Source organism: Rhipicephalus microplus, chromosome 2, assembly GCF_043290135.1.
Source record: "Rhipicephalus microplus isolate Deutch F79 chromosome 2, USDA_Rmic, whole genome shotgun sequence".
Classification (NCBI taxonomy): domain Eukaryota; kingdom Metazoa; phylum Arthropoda; class Arachnida; order Ixodida; family Ixodidae; genus Rhipicephalus; species Rhipicephalus microplus.
Window position 1 is genome coordinate 160,475,753 of NC_134701.1, and position 22,682 is coordinate 160,498,434.

At 47.4% G+C, this 22,682-nt stretch overlaps 1 protein-coding gene across 2 annotated transcripts in view; it reads left to right on the forward strand.

Annotated features, from left to right (window-relative positions):
• Positions 1-16,295: 16,295 nt before the first annotated feature.
• LOC119169689 (uncharacterized) overlaps positions 16,296-22,682 on the forward strand; it is a 489,699-nt gene continuing 483,312 nt past the window's right edge. For both annotated transcript variants that reach the window (XM_075886975.1, XM_075886976.1), the window contains exon 1: positions 16,296-16,940. In XM_075886975.1, the coding sequence (XP_075743090.1) occupies positions 16,683-16,940 (258 nt within the window). In that variant the 5' untranslated portion in view covers positions 16,296-16,682. The remainder of the gene's footprint in view (positions 16,941-22,682) is intronic.

Genomic DNA, 22,682 nt, shown 5'->3' on the forward strand with positions numbered 1-22,682 from the left:
AGCAGACAGAGCACAAAACGAGGGTTTTCTCATTGCGTCGTGACGTCGACAGGAAGTTCAACGCACCCGGTGTCAATTACATGGGCAAACAGTACAGTTGCAGCTGGTTACCTGACACACAGGTGTAAAGCATAGCCTCCAAACTTTATGGCCTCTGGTCTGTGCGAATCGTTCACATTAGATAGATGAGCACGACGGGAGCTATTGGGACGTCGATAGGATAAGATATCCATTCGTCCACGTAGTGCCGGCTTGCCCTATTTGCACGATATAGCGCATACCAGATTTTAACGCGCTTGTAAATTTACATGTCGAATGGTTGCAGCTAAAACACGAGGTCATTGCTCACTTCATGTGCCTTTTCTTAGTGCGTACATTTAAATTTAGCCCACATGCAAACCATTCCAAGGTAATTTTACCCTGAGGAAAATTGAAAAAAAATAACGAAGAAACTTGATGTGGATTTCGTTTGTTAGCCCGACTGTAACGTGCACATTTTTAAGGCCACATTTGGAGAAAAACAAAATGCGTGTTATAATCTTGTAATTATTGAAATACCTTAATTCAGGTATCTGAAGCCAAATTCATATATCTTTTAATTTTTAAGAGTGTTTTGTCATTAGCTAGCAACCAGTGTCTTGGTGATATTCCCAGCATCATGGAGCGGACCCGGTGGCGCAATGGTAGCGCGTCTGACTCCAGCATCATGATTGGCTGAAAAATATTCCTGCGAACGATTCCAGCGCAAGATGGTTTTGCAATTATACGGGCCCTGCCTCTTTACTGGCCCAGTACTTCCCGGATCGATTCCGGGGTCCGCGACCGGTTAAGCGGACTAAAACGGTCATAGTGACGTGCTCTTTGATCACACCATCACCATATTTGAATCTACCGTGCTTCACTAATAGTGCGCCATGCATGAGCACCGATGAGCTATATGAATCCTTTGACGGGGCTATTACATTGCTTTCTATATAAAAAGCAGATGGCTCTTCCAATAAATACCGTTCCTGCTTGAAGCACTGCTCGATACGAACGTTTTCAAATTTACGATCATATGTTCAAAGCAGTTGTCTGTATACGCTAACCCCAACTTAAGTAAGGGTTGAGGCATTCTCAAAACTTGCGTCAGCTATAGTTGAAATAAACGTGTGGTCATATATGAAGAGCTTCGTGGGAAAATAATAACACATGACCAGCATTGTACTGACTGATGACATCTACTGCAGCTAATAACTACTCAAGATAAATAAGTAATATATATTCTATATAAAGAATACCAGCATATCCACATACTGAGTGAGGATGAGTGGGGCGAAGCGTCCATCCGTCCGTTCGTGCATCCATCCGTCCGTCCAACAGTGGGTCGATCCGTCCGTCCGGGCGTCTGTCCGTCTGTCTGTATATCCGTCTGTTTAGTGAACACTCCAAGTACAACAATTCACATATTTTCATCATATATTGATTATATACAAGTACCACCATTCAGCGAACATTCCGAGAACTAAACGAGAGGTGGCTACCTACGACATTCATCGAGGACGCACAACCCACGGCTTTAGGAGCTTCGCCCCTAAAAGTATATCCCCTGTCGCACATACCCGCTCTGTGGCATATCTCTGTGGCACATACTCGCGTACGAGCGTTGGTTATTACGATAACGGGATGGTCGGGTGACGCCAGAAGGAGCTTCGCCCCTAAACTATGCAGTAAAATAAAACCGGTCCTAAGCTACTCGATAAGATTAAATGAGAGGCGAGTCACCTAAGCGGAATGATTCTTTGCTGCCTTCAGTCACATTGTGGCGGTTGCAAATTGTATTAATGGGAACTGTGTTTGCTTTGATTTGTTTTTGTTTTTGTTTTTGCCCTCACCCTGGTTGGACCTGTATAAGGTCTGCAGAATCTAATGCAAAAAGAAGGGAAGAAGACTCTCAAAGCCAAGGGTAGAGATGAGTCAACATGCGTTACCGAGGCTGTTAGTTAACGCTTGCCATTTAACCACACCAATGTCGTCATTAGCTGAGGTGTGTTTATGATGCGGCATGGCAGATGGAACGAATGACGACAAGATAACTGAGTAATCGCTATTTATGTGGCACACGCTGAGCTTGTACGTATCGTAGAGCACGCAGACGGCGTCTATACATCGACATGCAACCTGGAGAAGTTCAACAGCGTGACGTAGCGAGAAGCAATATAACTTGGACGTCTGGAAGGAACAGATTTGAAATTAATGCAAATGTGCTGGACAACCTTCTGTGCGTTGTACGGCCACTGATGTTTTGATTGGTTATACGGTGCTCAGACGCTGATCGGGAGGTTTCGGGTTCGATGCCGGCCTCGGAGTTCGCATTTTGATGAAAGTGAATTAATAAAGGCCCGTAGGCCCGTGTGCTATGCACGAGAGAAGCATGGAGAGGTACGGATACTCCACCACAGTGCACCGGAGAAGCAATCGTCGGTCCATTCGTTCTTGCTTCGGTCCGTCCATGCGTCCGTCTGTGTGACCGTCCATGCGTCCATCCGCCCGTCCGTGCGTGCGTCTGTTCGAGCGTCCGTCCCTGCGTTCTTCCATGCATCTGCCCCTGCGTCCGTCCATGAATCTGTCTGTGTGTCCGTTCGTCCATCTATTCAACACTCCAAGTACCACCATCTCGCATCTTTTCATCATATATTCCCCACATAGAAGCACTGCCATCCAGCGGACATTCCAAGGACTGAACGAGAGGAGGCCCACGCACACTTTCTTACGGCTTGCGCTTCGTGTCTACTTCCCACCTTTCACCACCTCGAGTTCATTGTATAAACTAGTTCACTGTATTCATGGCACTGCGGCCCAACGCTCGCTAAACCTTTCTAAAACCAAGGAGGTTACGCCGAGCGAGTATAACGTAGCAACCTTTTCTCGTCAAATAGAGCTCAATGTACATGCCAATGGCTTCTAATTTGAAATGAGAGACAGGAGAATCCGGCTTTTACTTTCTTACGGCTTGCGCTTCGTATCTACTTCCCATTTTTAACCACATCGAGTTCATTCATGGTATATGCAAGTTCATTGTATTCATAGCACTGCGGCTCAACGCTCGCTAAACCCTTCTAAAGCTAAGGAGGTTACACCCAGCGAGTATAACGTAGCAACCCTTTCTTGTCAGATAGTGCTCAATATACATGCCAATGGCTGCTAATGGGGATCGCAGCGTGTGCGTTAACTAGAAGCCGAATGCTCCTGTCTCTCATTCACCCTTAGCAGCCATTGGCATGTACATTGAGCACTATTTTTTTATTGTTCAACAACGCACAGAAGAAACCTCTCACCTGCACCACCTTCGAGGTCAAAATGTTATACTTGTTACACACTACAACGACTACGAGGGACGAACGGGTGCCGCTATAAGGAGCTTCGCCCCTAAAACGGTATGCCCTCTAAGGAATGCCGATGAACTGCATCGTGGTTGGATGTGAGTCGCGTCTCACAACTTGGATTTGTTTGTTGGCGCACATCGCAGTCCTCAGCGCTTATGGCTTTAACAACGCTTATGGCATCTAACAACATTGTTTTGTTGGCGAACATCGCAGCCCTCAGCGCTTATGGCGGAAGTTACGTGCGGACGTCGCTATATATTTACCCATAATGTCGACATCGGCCTACCTGTGTTTGCAAACATCAAATGGGTCTATAGGTAAACCGTGTCGCACGACTTAGGGAACACGTACACGACATCCATAGAGCACGGCAAGGATCTCGCCATCACTCTTGCCTATGAACAAGACGTCAACGGGTGCTTTTGACACACTGGGAGTTTAACCTGAACAGAAACAAACATTACCATCTACGGCAAAATCAAGTAATTTAACACCTCTTATTTGAGTGACGGTGATCACGGTGTCGGTGGCGAATTTCTTCACCCGCGGCTCCAATAACCAGCAACTCGTCACATGGTTGTGGCCCTTGATTGCCTTAATCGACCTCAAATGCTCCCGGGTAATCAAGCTCGTCGTTGGAACGAGAAAATTTATGAATATCGGAGCTGTCGACGCGCGGCCACAAGTCTACGTCACTGACACAGTCGCCCGCACGAAGGGTGAATGGGTCCGATCGTAGTTAATTCTCGTCCCTTCTTCGGACCGCTCGAGGTCTTTCTGGCACAGCGCTGCGGTGTAGTCTTCCGGTGAAGCTGACATCGTGCACGACACTTCTTGGAGTTACATTTGCTTCGCGCTTGATCACGCTTGCAAGCTACGCCAACGCTCGCAAACATGGTTGTACTCGCCGGCCAGCTCTGACGAAAAAAATGGCTGCCTAGAGTGCGTAGCGTCGCCGCCGTTCATGCAAGCTCCCTATACATCACCCTGCGCTGTTCACTGTACTACGGGTTAGGCTTAAATATATTATGCGGTTTACGTGCGAATTGTGAGGTTGTGACAGTGAGGCACCGTGTAGCGAGAGAGTCTAGAATGATAGAGGCCCTAATTTCTTTGCCTTCATCATTTCTTCCCCGCGTGGGTACCTCAGCGAAAAAAAAAACAGATACAGAATAGAAACCATAAGCTTCAAACTTGGAGGGCACTTCAGTTTCGCCTTCAAGAGTATATACACAACGTGATAGGGTTATCGAACTTCGTGCGTGTTGCCTCTAACCGAGGAATGTTTGTGCACGTAACATTGATGGTTCCCAACTGCATGAGAGAAGGCCTACTGCAAGCAGAGTTACTATGCGCGCACTATACGCCATATATACTGCCTTTTGTTAATTGTTGAAGTACCAATTACTCTTCTGTAAGGTGCCACGGGTATTTGCACGTCTACGTGCTTTGTAATGGCTGGCCAGGTTCGGAGCACCCACTACTCGTGGCGTCATTCACCTTTTTTTTTTTTTGTAACGACTGGCGTGGTGCTTGAATTCCGGCACGCCCTATTACACGCGTTAAAGAGACTCCTTTTACTACGTGAAGTTCGTATAGTGTTTATTTTCAAAGCATTTTCAAACAACGACGTGGCCCTGTTGCGCAACACACGGTTTCCACGCTGACAGCCTCGTTTCACTTCTCACTTCAAAGCTAATTTTTTTTTCGCTTATTTCATTTGCATCCTCAATTTTTCGGTCGTGGACAAGATGATAATTTTCCGCTCATAAGTCCCAACCAATGACACCAACGCCGAAATCTCCACAAAGAGAGCTGCTCGAACCCTTCAGCTTCGGTACGTAGAGGTTCGCAACAAGAAAAGAAAAATGAACTGTTGTTTATGATAGTGATGCATAAACTGATGTTATGTGAAGCTTTGAGAAGCGCAGCCGTTGTATAAATGTAGCTGTTGTAGCCACTGCCGAGGAGGTTTTCACTTCGAGAGGCTATGGACCCGCACCGCATGCGTCCATGACAGGGGTAGCCGTAAAAGTTGGCAGATCCCACGTACAGAGGGAATCGATGATATGCGAAGCACAAATGAGGAAGTTTGATATGTCACTCTAAAATAGGCACAACGTCACGAGGTGGAGGTAAATGATGCCGTACATGACTTCCGTGTCATTATTATCAAGTACGAATGTGTCGTTTACCTTCGTCATCTATTCACGTCACGTGATACCAAATTTAGAATAAGTGGAGCTAGCGAAACGACCGCGAGCACGCTATGAGAGTGGTAGGTTGTCATGTTTTTACGTGACACGCGTGTCTGGATTATCATGTTTGCACCAGTCAAATAATTTCGTCATCCATTGACGTAACGTAACACCAAATTTGGTATATGTGGAGCTAGAAAAACAGCCGCGAGCGCCTCATGAAGAGCCTAATATACTCCAATGTATCGTTGACGCGCGCGCACGGTGGGCACAGCGACGCTATAGGTTATCAAAACGCGAGCACTCTATAGTCTGAGGCCAGCCGCGAACAGCGTCCGTCGGCGCGGCCCCACGGCAACCGGCGCGAATTGTGACATGCTGCAATTCGCGCCGATGCGTTACCCAGACAACACTGTGTCTCCCCATTTTCGTAGTGGAGGAACGCCGGACGCTGAAACGCGTCCGGCGTTCCTCCGCCACGAAAAGCAACGTCGCGCGGCGCGCGCCTGCGAGCAGGACCGGCGCCTGGCGTGGCAACACCGGTGTGACCCGATGAAATGAACCTGGGTGAGCAGGCGCACCGCGTCACGTCAAAATGTATTGGTGCCTTGATTGTGACATGTAGTCATGTTCTAACATGACACGCATCTCATAATTATTATGCGAATTTGCACGGGTCACATGCCTTCGTCATCTATTGGCGTCACGTAATACCAAATTTGGCATATGTGAAGCATGCGAAACGGCCTCGAGCGCATCATGAGTGTGGAAAGTAGCATGTTGTTACATGACACGCATGGCGTGATTACTTGTCATTTGAGTATTTGTCATTTTGAGTATTTGTCATTTGAGTATTTGTCATATTTGAGTATTTGTCATTTGTGTGGCTTAGTCAGGAGATGCTCTCTCCTTTTGCCCCCTTCGTGGGCATTTTTGTAAAAAATGCCAAAATGAAATAAATAAATAAATAAATAAATAAAATAAATTTACCTATGTCATCCGTTCGTGTCACGTAATACCGAGTTCGGTACATGGGAAGCTGTCGAAACGGCCGCGAGCGCATCATTAGCATAGCATGTAGTCATGTTGTTACATGACACGCATCTTTGTTTATCATGTTTACACCAGTATCATACCTTCGTCATCGATTCACGTCCCTTAATACCAAATTTGGTATAATTGAAGCTAGCGAAATAACTGCCAGTGCATCATGAGCGTGGCATGTAGTCATGTTGTTACATGACACGTATCTCATGATTATCATGTTTGCACCAGTCACATACCTTCTTCATCCATTCACGTACCGTACTACTAAATTTAATATATGTGACGCTAGCGAAACGCCCGTGAGCGCATCTTGAGCTTGGCATGTAGTCATGTTGTTACATGACACGCATGTCATTACTTTCATGGTAGGGTCTGTCGGTTGTGTTCGCCATGCAATCATGTCATACCGTGACAGTTTTGCAATATGTTATGTGAACGAAACCACCACAAGAGCTGCAGGACCATGAAATGTAAATCATGACATTCATGACATCCATGTCATGATTTTCATGTTACGACTGGTCAAATATGTTCTTGGTTCATTTATATGTGGTGTTTAACGTCCCAAAACCACCATATGATTATAAGAGACACCGTAGTGGAGGTTTCCGGAAATTTCGACCACTTGATCTTTAACGTGCACCCAAATCTGAGCACATGGGCCAACAACATTTCCGCCTCCATCGGAAATGCAGCCGCTGCAGCCAGGATTCAATCCCGCGACCTGCGGGTCAGCCAAATATGTTCTTCATACCGTCATGTTATGCCATACCAAGTTTGGTATCAATACCATTATCAAAACGGGCCAGGAGAGCTAAAAGTCATTGCCAGCTGGATAGATAGATAGATAGATAGATAGATAGATAGATAGATAGATAGATAGATAGATAGATAGATAGATAGATAGATAGATAGATAGATAGATAGATAGATAGATAGATAGGTAGGTAGGTAGGTAGGTAGGTAGGTAGGTAGGTAGGTAGGTAGGTAGGTAGGTAGTGTTATGCCTGCGAGTCCGCAGCGAACGTCCATGCCTCGGAAAAAGGAAATCTGTGTCAAGGCCAGCCCGCGAGCCCGCCTGACGCGAACAACTCAACGGCGTAAACACGCGACGGCGCCTTTCTGGCGCGCACGTGTAGTGAGTCACCTCAGCCCGCGAGCCCGTCGAGTAAACAACCGGCGCCTTCCTGTCTGGGGGTCTGACGCAATGCCTGGCGACGTCACTCGTCCTTGGGTGCAGCCACTTGCAGCGCAGCCTCTCCAGATTCGATGAGAAAGAATGACGCGGCCCAGCGGCGACCCCCATGGGAGGAGTCTCACCTCATGACCAGCGGCGCTTCTGGTTGGACATTTGCGTTGGACCCGGTGCATATAAAAGAAGCCCTGCGGCGCGTCGCGAGCAGCAGTCCTATGTGAGAGCAGACGTGTGTGTCAGAGCAGTCCTATGTGAGAGCAGACATGTGTGTCGCAGTTGAGCTATGTGTTAGCAGCAGTCCTGTTGGAGAGCTGATATGTGTGTCAGAGAAGAGAGCTATGTGATAGAGAGTTGGGCTATGTGTTAGCAGACCTGTTGGAGAGCAGACGTGTCGGAGAGCCGACATGTGTGTCAGAGAGCAGTCCTATGTGAGAGCAGACTTGTGTGTCAGAGCAGCCCTGTTGGAGAGCAGACATGTGTGTCGCAGTTGAGCTATCTCTGCGCAGAAGCAGTCGCGAGCTGAGAAACCTACGCTACCAAATGACTGGTGACCTTCCCGGTGGAATTCGAAGCAGTGGCGCCTTCGGGACCGTGTTGGCGTCGCCGTCTTTCGAAACAGTGGTTGCAGCGGTGAGATTCGTAGCGCCCTTCGTAACGTCGTCGGAGGCGCGCGTCGCAACAGTGGTGGCAGCGGTGGGATTCATCGGGGCGCCCTTCGTAACGTCGTCGGAGGTGCGCGTCGCAACAGTGGTTGGCAGCTGCGGGATCGGGCGGCGTCAGCGACATCAATGCAGTGAGTGCCTGATGTTTTCTCCTTAGTTCACCAGACTACTCTAGCTCAGGTTGTAGTAGTTTAGAGAAGGGCTGTGTGAAGCATTGAAGTGAGCTTTGATCGTTTCAAGCAAAGTAGAAGTGCTTTGAAACCAAAGTTAATGCGGAGGGGGTAAACACGGGAGTGTGAAAAATTGCTTGCGCGTCTGGCTAGTTGAGTTATAGTGGGTACGGCAAGTAAATTGTTAACAGGGGCAAACAGCAAGAGGCTAGTGTGAACGATGGAGAACCTTAAAGTGAAGGAACTCATCGAAATTTGTGAGGAACTCGGCATTACTTTGGGCCATGCGAAACAAAGGCAGGCGATCCTTGAGATCATGAAGGATGAAGGAGTGTCGGCTGAGGAAGTCGATGAGGCCTGGGAGGATATCAAAGCACGCCGGGCTTCCCGATAGTTTTTCTTATCTTTTCTCTAACAACTCGGAGCAGCTTCTCAAAGAGCAGGGTAAATCGTTCTTCTCCAACTTAGCGCACATGGCCCTCACGCGATCGCAAGCGCGGAAGCTTTCGTGGGAGCTTGATCTTGTTCTGTGTGGTAAACCAAGTTCAAAAGCAGCATATCTGTGTGATCTTAGTGGCGAGTCGACGGAACCTCAAACACGAAATTCTCCGTGTGCGTCGTTTGAGCAGTCACTCGAGCGGCCCGTCGCCGAAGCGACCGGCGCGGTATGCGTAGGGGGAGACGACATGGCGCCATTGAGTCAGAGCGAGAGGGTTGCAACGCTCTCGCCTGTAGCGGAAAGTTGGAGTGAGCTGTCGAGGGTTGATCGAGAAACGCTCATTCGAGAGCAGCGCAAGGACCTCTCGATTAAAGCGCTAATGGAAAGCGTAAACTTGGGAAAAAAGAAAAAGAATGTTTCTTTTTTTTAGAAAGCAGGGCTTTTCTATGTGAGCAGAAAATTTTAGTTCTAGTGAGGTAATCGAAAGAGAATCGGAGGTAATCTTGGAGCAGTTGAACCTAGAGGCTGTGTTAAGTGAAGTCCAGAAGGTGGACCTGAGAAGGAATGTTCCTTTTTATGAGAAATCTGGACTCCCCTATTGTAGTTACACAGATGTGCAACGTCGCAAGTACGAGTAGCCCTTAGTACCGCATAGGTATCGTCGCCTAAAAGTGGCCGGTTACTGAGGTGGAGCATGATACTCCAACAGCACAACTTTGACGTTCACTACAAAAAAAAAAGGAAAGCTAAACGCTAATGCAGACGCATTGAGCCGTGCGTTTAGTTAGTACCTTCTCCACCTTTCGGTTTCTCGCTCGCGATTCGGGGCAAAATTTTGACTTCATCACGACCTGAGCTGAGCGCTCACGTCCAGAGTGAGCTCAAGGAGCCAACTTTATGTTGTATTCTAATTCGTTAACTTATTGTACGTGTAAAAATTTGAGTTCTCATTTTAAGAGTCTTGTGTCCCACATGTGCCTCTTGATGTAGAGGGAACAAAATTCCGATAGACACGTAGCTAGGTATATGTTGTACTATACTTTGTCTGGTGTTCTGTCGGGTGACCGAGGGCACTTGCTTGTGTCGTGTGTTGTCTGTTGTCGATCCGTTCTTGACAAGTTGCAGAACCATCGACAAGTGCTGAAACCAAGGATCGTCAGAGACGAGTGAAGCTGGCCGACAAGTTGTGGCGACAAGCCAGTGGAGCTGGGATCCGTCCTCAAGAATGGGATGTGTTCCCGCAACAAAGTCTGGAGCTGCATTCTCCCCATGGCCCTGGAGGAAACCTGGAGGGACCTGGCGAACGAACGCGCCTGACACCCGAACCACGTGGAAGCAGCTCGTCTTTCAGGCGCATTGTCTGGCTGGGGTGCTGTTATGCCTGCGAGTCCGCAGCGAACGTCCATGCCGCGGAAAAAGGAAATCTGTGTCAAGGCCAGCCCGCGAGCCCGCCTGACGCGAACAACTCAACGGCGTAAACACGCGACGGCGCCTTTCCGGCGCGCACGTGCAGTGAGTCACCTCAGCCCGCGAGCCCGTCGAGTAAACAACCGGCGCCTTCCTGTCTGGGAGTCTGACGCAATGCCTGGCGACGTCACTCGTCCTTGGGTGCAGCCACTTGCAGCGCAGCCTCTCCAGATTCGATGAGAAAGAATGACGCGGCCCAGCGGCGACCCCCATGGGAGGAGTCTGACCTCACGACTAGCGGCGCTTCTGGTTGGACATTTGGGTTGGACCCTGTGCATATAAAAGAAGCCCTGTGGCGCGTCGCGAGCAGCAGTCCTATGTGAGAGCAGACGTGTGTGTCAGAGCAGTCCTATGTGAGAGCAGACATGTGTGTCGCAGTTGAGCTATGTGTTAGCAGCTGTCCTGTTGGAGAGCTGATATGTGTGTCAGAGAAGAAAGCTATGTGATAGAGAGTTGAGCTGTGTGGTATGTGATAGAGAATTGAGCTGTGTGGTAGAGAAGAGAGCTATGTGATAGAGAGTTGAGCTGTGTGGTAGAGAAGAGAGCTACGTGATAGAGAGTTGAGCTGTGTGGTAGAGAAGAGAGCTATGTGATAGAGAGCTGAGCTGTGTGTCAGAGAAGAGAGCTAGGTGATAGAGAGTTGAGCTGTGTGTCAGAGAAGAGAAGATGTGATAGAGAGTTGGGCTATGTGTTAGCAGACCTGTTGGAGAGTAGACGTGTCGGAGAGCCGACATGTGTGTCAGAGAGCAGTCCTATGTGAGAGCAGACGTGTATGTCAGAGCAGCCCTGTTGGTAAGCAGACATGTGTGTTGCAGTTGAGCTATCTCTGCGCAGAAGCAGTCGCGAGCTGAGAAACCTACGCTACCAAACAGCTGGTGACCTTCCCGGTGGAATTCGAAGCAGTGGCGCCTTCGGGACCGTGTTGGCGTCGCCGTCTTTCGAAACAGTGGTTGCAGCGGTGAGATTCGTAGCGCCCTTCGTAACGTCGTCGGAGGCGCGCGTCGCAACAGTAGGTAGGTAGGTAGGTAGGTAGGTAGGTAGGTAGGTAGGTAGGTAGGTAGGTAGGTACGCGCAAAGTCGCTGAAGTTCGCTGAGAATCTAATAACGCATAAGTAAAACGAGGTTCGACCAGCTTCGTAAAAATACCATGCCATCACGCTACAGTACATGTACCGGGTGGAGGCTACAAATAACCCGCCATCTGCGAAATTGAGCTGGCCGCTCAATTTTCAGGGGGTATCGTAATACCAACAACAAATAAACTTCACAAAAATAAAATGCAACCAGGCGTCACGCGAAACTTGGTTGAATATAGTGCAGCGTTTTTTGGCGTTTTTTAAATAATTGTCGCCATGTCATAAAAATTGAGTTGAAGAGTCTTGTTACACCGCAGTGCTGAAGTGCGCAAACCATGCGCTCAAGCAACGTCACCAACTGTATCCGTTATTTCGCACGCAAAATGTGCACTTTAACCATGATAAGCAACGGGGGTGCGTGAGACATAGTAGTGAAAGGATAAGGTTTTTGCTCGAGAAGCTCTTACTGTTGGTAGCAACTCAGAGCTGTTCCTTGTCTATTCTTCTTAGGGACGGATTTTAGGTCTCCCATAGTAGAGTACCTAGTACTCAAAATCGTTACCCGCTTTTTCTTATCCCCCCTTTGTCTATTCCTCTTAGGGACGGATTTTTAGCTCTCCCATATTAGAGTACCTAGTACTCAAAATTGTTTACAACTTTTTCTAAACACACAGTCTCGACCAATGTGCTGTCGCACGTTAGCGAAGAGTTATTCGCATAAGTGAGAGTTAGCGCTCCCCCATATTAGAGTACCTATTGTTCTAAATCGTTAACCACTTTTTCTAAACGCGTGGGCGCTCTTCGGGAGCTCACACGGAACAGCTTCATGCACTCCCATAGTAGGGTACCTACTATCAAGTACTCTAAATCGTTGAGTGGTTTTTCTAAGCAGACTGTTTACCAATTGTAAGTTCAAGATGCAGGCCTCATCTAGTGTGAGGACTACGGGATGGCTTTTTTTCTCTCCCATAGTAGAGTACAAAGTGCCCTAAATCGTTGAGCACTTTGTCTAAACACACGCAGTATCTGGTGTAGTGTGTGTCGAACGTGGCGGCTTTGAGCTGCTTATAGTTAATTATCGAGTACTCTAAGTCGTTACCCATTCTGAACACATGCCGGTTACCAAGAGCCTGAATTTTTGGCGACACGGCCTCATCAAAAGTAAGGCCCCCCAGGACGGCTTTATGCTCTCCCATAATAGAGTACCAAGTACTCTATATTGCTAACCACTTTTTTCTAAACACATATCCAACGACAGTGTCATAGTCGGTGTAAAGGAGTCTATCTCCCGTTATCAGAAGTACTGTCGTAGAGCATATGAAGTACTCTGAGTCGTTTAAACACTCTTTCTAAACACATCTCTGAAATATGTCTCACGAAGTGAGCCTTGCCAAATGTGAGGTCCAAGTGATGGCTTTATGCTCTCCCATAGTAGAGTACCGAGTATACTCTAAATCGTTAACCACTTTTTCTAAGCACACATCTGCCTACACTCTAGACACTAGCCTGCATATGGATGGCTGACAGCTGCCGTACGAAGTACTTGAAATCGATAAACACTTTTTCGGAACCCAGAGCACAGTTACGCCACTGTGAACAATAAAGAGTGCGGGACGTCTGCTGTAGCAGAATACTCTAAATCTCTGAACACCTTTTTATGAACACAATAGTTCTTCTTTCATGACGTTTGCAGGACAGCCGACTGTCCTACCAGAGTAAACTGATTACTGTAAATCTAACCCCTCGTTTTGATAGCGAAACTGCGTATCAAATCATTCCTTATCCGGCGAACAGAAAAAAAGTTGACCGGGTATGTGCCACAGGGATTCGGAAGGTCCACTGTCGAGTAAACAAGAAATCAAATTTCTTCGTGAACGAGAAACTTCGCTGGTTGAGTAAAAATCTGTCATCGTTGTGAGCGCCAAAACTATAGGTCAGCGCATGCCCTCTTTCATGCTTTTCCCATGGTGCAGTAACTGGGATGGGCGAGGGAACGAATAGAATAAGAGAAGAACTAGAGAAGGAAAGGGGAAAATACAAATAGAAACAAATAAGGGATGTTGGGGAGGAAGATTACCATTATTATTATTAACTATATTGTTATTATTATTGTTGTTGTTGCTGTCGTCGTCGTCGTCGTCGTTGCTGTTGTTGTTGTTGTTGTTGTTGTTGTTGTTGTTCTTCTTCTTCTTGTTGTTGTTGTTGTAATTTGCTTATTTCGATCAACAGTGGAGGAAACTACTTGTAAAAGTAGCTTGAAACGCCGGCAACATATTTGAGGCCTGCTGTCACCTCTGCAATTCAGGCAGCAACAACCAACATGTTCCGCGAATGAGAAAAAAAAAGAAAGAAAATCACACAGGTCACATACTCAGAATATTAACTTGCAAAAAAAATCATATAATATTATATATTAAAAACAGCCACATCCACATCAAAAAATGAAGAAAGCAAGAGATTGCTCTTGTTTACTATGCGAGCATGTAGTCATCAAATGTTCGCACTGTGTTCGTGCGGAAGTTATTCGTATTTCAATGTCCAATTTATGGAACGAGTTCAAGAGGGTTGGTTAAATTTAAGGGGCGCAGAATAACTTATTCACGCACAGATCACCTTCTGTGTGATGAGTATCATTTTTTTTTTAATTTAGAGGGTGGGGGGGGGCGCTTTTACCTCCCAAAACCACCATATATGATAATGAGCGACATTGTTGTGGAGGGCTCCGGAAATTCCGATCACCTGGGGTTCTTTCACGTGTACCCAAACTTGAGCACACGGGCTTGCGGCATTTTCGTCTCCATCGAAAATGCAGCCCCCGCTGCCGGGATTCGATCCCGTGACCTGCGTGTCGGCAGCTGAGTACTTTAGCCACTAGAACACCGCAGCGAGTCTGACGCGTACTATATACTGTGCGTTTTCGGCTAGGTTGAATAACCCATGAAAAAAAAACTTAAATTTTCTCCTATTTCTCGTTTGAACGATATACATAGCTAACTATTATGAAGGTTAAACAGAAGAATTATACTTGTTTTCAGAAATAAATCACAAGTTTTAGAGATTTAGAGTTATATGGTGCATAAAAATGATCGTACGAGATTTTTCTGGTGTATATGAAGTCGTCCAGTGTTTGAATATGACGTCGCATAAAAAAGCTACAATATAAGGAAGAAAGCAGGTTGTTGTAAATAAGAGGCTATATTGTAAAAGATAATACATATCTGTGACGTTCCATCATACGGGCTACAGCAGACAACTTGCCTAAAACGCATTCCACGTGTGCATCCGAAAGCCTATTTTGTGTAAAGCTAACTCCCAGTATTTTAACACTGAAAAATGGGGAGATGAAGAAAGAAATAGAAAGAAAGAATGATAAACAGACAGAAAAATAGAAAACACAAAATAAAACAAAGGAAGGGCAAAATAAATAGAATCAACAAAATTTGCCTGCAGCTCAGCTGTTCCTTTAGTCTTGCCACCAGCAGTGCGAAGATGCGTGTTTAATTATTTATTTTCTAAACTTGTATACTCGTTGGCTTGCTCTAATGCACAACTGGAGCATGCATGTTACTACAAGTCGTCAGCAATTTTCTAGAACAGAATTAAACCAACGCACATATAGCACGTTCACGAAAGCGGCTGGAGCTGCCTTGAAAGTCATTGTTTGAATATTATGATAAAAGCGAAATATAATAACAAATTCGGGACTATCAGTTTATTACATGCCACAATCATGATAAATTTGTAAGGGACGCCGTTGGAGAAACCCCAGACGAATTTATTTGAGCCTGGACTTTCACAACGTGCACCTAGGATTAGTACATGAGCGTCTCTGTATATTGTTCCCAACAAATAACCGACCATCTCATTTACGGTAATCGAACTTACAACCTCATCCGAAGCGTGGCCACACATTTGGCGGTCCTAACCTTTAGGCTGCGCGGAATGCCAATAACAGCAAAACGGGTCATATACTGAAGGCGTAAGGAGGTATAAACACCGCAAGCTGCAACAAAATACAGTTTTGTCTCTGGCATTCACTTCCTCTCTTTCTTGGCCAATCGCTGAGAGCTTCGGTTTATTATGTTGACAGAAATAGATGAGAGAGGGAAGGAAACATTGGAGAAGAGAGTGAGGGGATGCCGTACTTTTCCGGGCGCAATCGCAGAAAATCCTACCGAAATGTGAGGGTTTATTAACCTCCCCGCGCGTCGCTTCCCGAACAACAGACACGCAAACGCGTCATTCGTTTATTGTCTCCGCAAGAACCGCTCACCACCGCGGCCGACGGAAATAAACGCAACAAGCGCCGCAGCACGCAAGCGGCGCTCGGCGCCAACGATGATGCTAACAAAAGACATCTCGCCGCACGAACGAGTGTTAGCCGACAGAGAGTGTAAGAGAGAGAGAGTTACTACTAATAATACAAATAAAAAGGCGAAATGAAGAGCAGGGCGCCCATCGCGCACGCGACCGAAATCCAAAACCGAAACCTCGCGCGCTGCAAGACACGTAAGCGCCACCCAAGCGAAACCGAAACTCGTACTTCGATTGGCCGCTTTGGGGCGAGACGCGAGCTCCGATTGGCCCGCCGTCGTTTTCGAGCGTGCGCGCGCGTGTCATGCCCGCTTTTCAACCTCCTCTCCTGCTTTCCTCTTGCGTGGAAGGAAGAAGCAGGTGGCGGCGGCGTGTGTTGGATGGCGAGCGGCCCGCGTTGTTTCGCCCGTCTTCACTCCAGGGTCGGTCGGTTCCCGCGTTCGGAGCAGCGTTGGCGCTGGTGGTGTGTAGTGTTGTTCGGCGCGGCGCGCCCGATGTGAAACCAGCCGGTGCTGTGGACCGCGCTGTTGCTTCTCCATGTGAACGGATACGCGCGTGCTCCCTCACTCCTGGGGTTCCCGTTGTGTTGCGTTGTGTTACCGCGAGTTTGGCCACAGATGACCGTTAGAGTGATTGATTGTCAGTGTTGAACAGACGACGAAAAGAGTGTCCCCGCCCCCTTCCTAGCGGAAGACGCTAGAAGAACGAAGCTGGATCGCTCGCAGCATTTCGGTGCGGCACGCGGTGTGATGATGGCACGCGTCGGATCGTGCGATGCTTCTCCGCCGCCGTTGCCGTCGGGCCGTGCTGCGGCGTACGCTACGGCGTCGTCGACGCTTCCGTCGCCGGGGATTTGGACCGTGCATGGCAGCACGCTGTCTCCTTCGTACGCCGTGTCGACGGTGGGCTACGACGGACCGGCGGTGATCGCCCTATCGGATACCCGGAGCATGACCGCCTCCAGAGTGCCCCATTCGCCGGCCCAGCACGCCTACTACGAAATAACGGTGAGTTCGTCACTCAGAAAAGTGGAGCATGTGGTTTAGTGCGGATGCCAAATACGTGACGTAAAATGTACAGACCTGATGTCTCAGTTTGCGGGAACGCTTTTAGAGTGGTCATGCTTACCGCCGCTTTCGTTTCTCGTAAGTACGGAGATACGAGCCGTTTGCACGTAGAAAAAGCACATACATCTAATTTTGCTGCTGTTGTTGTTGTTGTTGTTGTGATTATACCTTCTACATGACTTCATACCATCAAACAGCTTCTCATGCCATCGCAAACTGTTGGCTTAGTACTCAAACATTAATATTGGCTGCCGCTTCGGCGAAATATTACAGTTTAGTGGCCTCGTAAACTGTAGTAGCCATGACACAAAACTGAACACTCATTTTTGTTCATTTTTCTAAAATACTTTGCGTTACTGATATTTGACACCAAAAACTCGGGTTCCTTTAGCGTTGTTTTGGCCGCTTCTTTACACTGACGAACAAACGCAGTCACCTAAGGGTACATTCAAACTGGGACAGGTCGAGCTGAGGCTTGCAGCGCTCTAAATTCACTCGCGAGTTATCGCTCGTCAGGTTCGAGGCACTTTCGTACGTCACACGGCGCTTGCCATTCTCGACAAAGTATTACAATAACACCCGTAATGAGAATGCTTCGACGGCCACTCCTGTGTTGTTAACGTTATCCTAAGTAAACACTTGGCGATCATCATCTCTGCATGCGCTAGGAACCACTAACACGCATCGCGTGTACTGTGAACGGCTTAGTGTTCACCGGGCTGTAAACAAACACGGATCGGAGAAAAGTGCGGAATATATGAGGTCCTTGTTTGGAATTGCGTTAGCGTTGTTGCGAAACTCGTTCCGTGTTGTTATACAGTCCCTGTAGTCGGCAGGTGTTTACGCTGCTCTGTTATGTGTACTGTCTCTTCAGGGGCAGTTCTGAATACACGTTGATAAGCTTTCTGTCACAGTTTGTTTCGTAGGACTGACGCTGTTCGAGTGATTATTTGGGGAAGTGATCGTGGCATACAGCTGGTGACGCGAACACATGGTTTTTCGTTGATGATCCTTTGTTTTCCTTTTAGTTGTTGCTGAAAGGAAGAATATTAGTGCGAACACTTGAATGAACTTGGACGAGAAAGGTTTTTGCGATGAATGCTCAGCTTTTTTATTTATTTTATGGTGCTATTGCGATAAAAAATATTTTTGAAAGAATAAGCTTTCAGACGATTTTCTTTGCTTTTTTTCTTATCATAGATAATTAGTCAAAAACTGCAACGGTGCTCTTTCTCGCTTTTACTAACAAAAAAAGCAAGGAATGCAATAAATGTGAAAGAAGGCAATCATAAAAAAAATGCTTTCAAGCATAAAAACAAACCATGTCCGGTAGTGTTATTTGCTATGGAACTTGGAACTGATGTGAAGACGAAAGGCAACACTTTATCTGCATGTAATCATTGAACAAAAATTGTCATGATACATAGTCAGGGGGTGGCACACTGGGCACGTGCCCCCGCCACCCCTCCGAAAATTTTTTTTCGCCATGGCATAGAAAGCGAAAAAACGACCATTTCAATGGGGTACGTGTGTCACTCCCGAAACTAAAGAGGTGCCCCCCCCCCCCCCGAAAAATATTTCTGGCTACGCACCTGCATGATACATACCGTTATTAGAGCATTCGATAACAAGAAACGCAGATGTAGTTACACGTGTGGCGCTGATTTAAAAGGAGTCTGGTGCGTAAATGTGTAATTAGTAATTATGGAAGCAGACGAGGTTGTTGCACACTCGTAATCTGCCGCGAATGGATATGGTTTAGATCTAAATTGAGCACGAAATTTAGCGGCTCCAAAATTGTAATTATTTCTGCAGGCACAGACTCGAGACTGCCTAGCCTATAATGAACATACAAACAGAAATGCCGCACGCGTTAATGAACCTCCGTGTTCACTGAACCCGCGCTACTTGAAACGTCGAAAACGTTCCCGCACTGTTAGGTGCACATTCTTCAATGGGAATGTCGAATCGTTCACGTTGTGTTTACTTGCTGCGAATAAGATCCGACCAACAGCATTCGGTTTTCGTATCGTCGGTTCATTGTCCAAAACCCGCATTGGACGTATTGGGCTTTAACGTGTATACGCAGCCCGGTTTCCGTGCAATGCAAACAAACGGGAGTGCTCACTCTATAGTTTGAAATGTGAGACCACTTAATTCGTACACTCGTGCATCGGTCATGCGCGTGGCTCAACCAGTTTTTTTTTTTTTTGTTCTTGAGAGAGAGGGTGATAAATAAACTAAGAGAAAAGGCAGGGAGTTTAACCAATCTTTGCCTCGGTTGGCTAATCTACACGTGGGGTGGGGGGGTCGTATATTGGGATAAAAAGGAAGGGACAAGAGTAAGAAAAAGAGGGGGGGGGGGATAAACAACAAGAGGGAAGGCAGGGAGGTTAACCAGGCACATGCCCGGTTTGCTACCCTACGCTGGGGGAATAGGAAGGGAGAATAAAGATGAGAGATAGAGGAAAGAGAAGAGAGAAAAAAAAAGGAGGATTGTCAGTCAATCGGCTGGCGCGTATGCAGCGGTGGCACTACACAAAAGTTAAAGGTGGTCACATAGGCCTGTAGAAAGAATCGATTAGTTAGTGAGGACACACACAGCGCGAAATCGCGCTGTTAGTTCAAAGGTGCTCGTGAAATCCAGTTGTCTTCATGAAGCACTAAAGAGCTTTCGAAGCATCGTGCATGTATACGAAAGCGTGGGCCGACCTCGCAGAAACTCGTTTTTCTGATAGCCGTATTGCATCCATATGGCAGAGCTCGACTTACGGACAATGTCCTTGAGTCTGGTAGGATGTGCAGCGGGCATATAGAATGTGCTCGAGCGTCTTCTCGCATGCGCATTGGCTGCATGCCGCGCTGCAGGCCATTCCTACGCGATACGCAATACGCATTCCTAAATTCCGCACCCACCCACATGCGACACGAAAAAGTTGAAGGGCCATTTCCTCGAGGGTGATTAAACTACACTCGGCATATGGCGTTTTTTTTTTTTCGCACTCTGACAAAGATTTTAAAAAATAAACATGATCTCCCTATTCTTGAATTATGTGATATCTCGGAGATGGGATCGCGGAAATAAAAGGCATCGTGGCTATGCATGTTTTCCTCATAGACATGGATTAATCATAATCGCGTTGAATGTAGAGTATATAGTCAGAGAGTGTAGGGTGTGTAGTGGTGTATAACTATTGAGCTACGACCGCTATGGCGGAAGGCGCTTCCCCGTCCACTTCACCGGATGCGCGTAATTTCTGCGAGTGTTATCCAACGCCACCTGTGGGCGACTGGCGGCGAGTGTGCCGCACTTTTTCCTACCAGAGGACGTCCCGCGAAACTGTATTGTTGCTTCTTGTTGTGCGAGCATGGAGGAAAAAAAAAGGGGGGGGGGGGGGGGAGAACACAATGTGGTGCTGTTGAAGCCAATAAGAACGGCCAAACGTATCAGTTTTATACAAGCGATCTCGCGTCAGAGCGCGCGTGCAGTGCAGACTGTAGTGTTTCATGAAAGCAAACTAGAGTGAGATCTGGGGATAATTCCTAAGGCAGCTACAACGCGCAACGCTTCATCCAGCACGGTATAGTGATCGGTAGTTCATGTATTTACCTAAGCTTCGTGTTCGTGTAAACTGCAGCCGCTTTGTTTCAAGATGAAATGCTGTAAAAGATCATCAGTCCAACTTCACCATATTAAAGCTTTTAGGCTCACCAATTAAAAAAACAGCTCACATTGTCCGCAACCAGCCGTTCTTTTATCCAAAACAAACGCCAAAACACAATAATAAACGAAAGCACAAGTGTGGTCGAAAGCGTGGTCATTCACACATACAAGTATGGTCATTCACATATTGACTGGACGATCGCAGCAACACAGTTCCCTCTAATAAATATTGTAGGACACGATATGGTGCAGACAAAGCTGCGGCAGCACAGCCGAACGGACTGTGTCTTCCAATCTTTCTCACAGACATTACACAATGGTTGATATACTGCGCAGAAAACGAAGAAGCGACTATAGTCTCATGAAGAGTTCCACTCGCCAAGGCTGTGTGCGTGACGTAATGATCTCTCTACCTTATAGTTATTTTTGTGTTTCCTTCATGCACGTTTGAATGTATTGTTTCGCGCGATCACCAAAGCGCTCGTGGCTAATCTCTCTGAATGCCAGCCCCAACCGACTTTCGCCACTCCGTCTGGCAGCCGGGCGACGTACCCTCAAGTAGACGGGGCGCGAGAGTGGCGTTGGCTGTAATTGGCTATCGGCCGCCGGTTCTCGTCACCAGAGCCGCGGCTCAGCATTAATCCCACGTGACGCTGCAGTCCCGACGTAGCGGCAGTAAAAAAAAAAAAAAACCGAGAGAATAAACCCAGCGTCGCCGGTTTGCGGCTTCGGCTGTTATCGGCCGTGAGTCACGTCTCAAGTGACTCACCAACTGTGGTGTATACTTTCGCCTCCCAAAAGAATCGACAAAGGTGGGGCGTTGTTGGCGGCGATGCTCGGGCGCGGTGCATATACGACCCGCGCGCGTCTTCGCCGCTTGTCATCAGCCGAATCCCGCGTGTCACCTCAGGCGAAGAGCACAAAGGGATCGAGAGTGAGAGAATGCGGCGGGGCAGTGGGCGAGGCGATGCCTTCCCTGCCCGAGCGAGCGACCAAATTGAGATGCTCGAAGCCGGCCAGCCTCCCGCGGGATCTGACACGCCGGACTCGCGCCGTGAGAAAGCTAAGCCCGATCAAAGCCGGCTGCTGGAAAGACCGTTGTTGTTCTTTCTGGAAATGTGCGTGTCCTTTCATGTGTGAACGGAACGGGAGGAAAAGATGCAGCAGACCGATGACGAGTGTCGAATTTCAGCGTCGTCATCGTATACGTGGCTGGCATCGGCTGGCAGGAGTCTCGGTGAAATGAGCTACTGATTATCGTTGTTTTTGTCGCTGTTGTTTTTTTACGACTGTTACTCTTAGGCGTAGCACATTTGCTGCGTGACATTATGCACAATAGAATTTTCACACGTAGACGAGTGTGTGTCACGCATAAAGTCTAATAACGATCTCTGGAATGAACCGCGTCGAACGGTCAACGTCCATGACCACGTACGGTCCTTTTTACTACACCGGCCACGCTATTCCTGTCGTACATCAATCAATCTGCGGTACCAAGCTACGCGCTATCAACCCATTCTCGCTGTCTTCCTTTAATTTCCTGTTTCCATCTTTCTCCTCCAGGCACGTGTGAGAAACAACTCGAAAATAACGAGTTTTCTTCCTTGTACAAAACCGCTGATGCTCTCTCAAAATAGAATTAGCGGACGTTCGAGACACCATTTATATAATAAATCTTGTTTTATGCGCATGCAGTATATCGTTCTGTATCTCCCAGCTGTGTGTACAACCTGCGAAGGACAGGGGCAGGGGTACAATAGGAGACCCAGGTGGCAAAAAAGCAGCACGTCACCGTATAAATGGCGTGTGTTACTGAAGGGCGAAACGCTCAATATAGCCAACTCGCGTTCAAATTGCGAAGCACTGTGTGCAAAAAAGAGAAAGAAATGTAAAAAGGGAAAAGGGGAAGAAAGCTTTCATGCAATTGACGAAACAAATGGTGCGAGAATGGAAACAAAGGGGTGTGCTGTGGAACAAAGGTAAGAGTGTGTATACACGTCGTGAAATGGCAACACCCT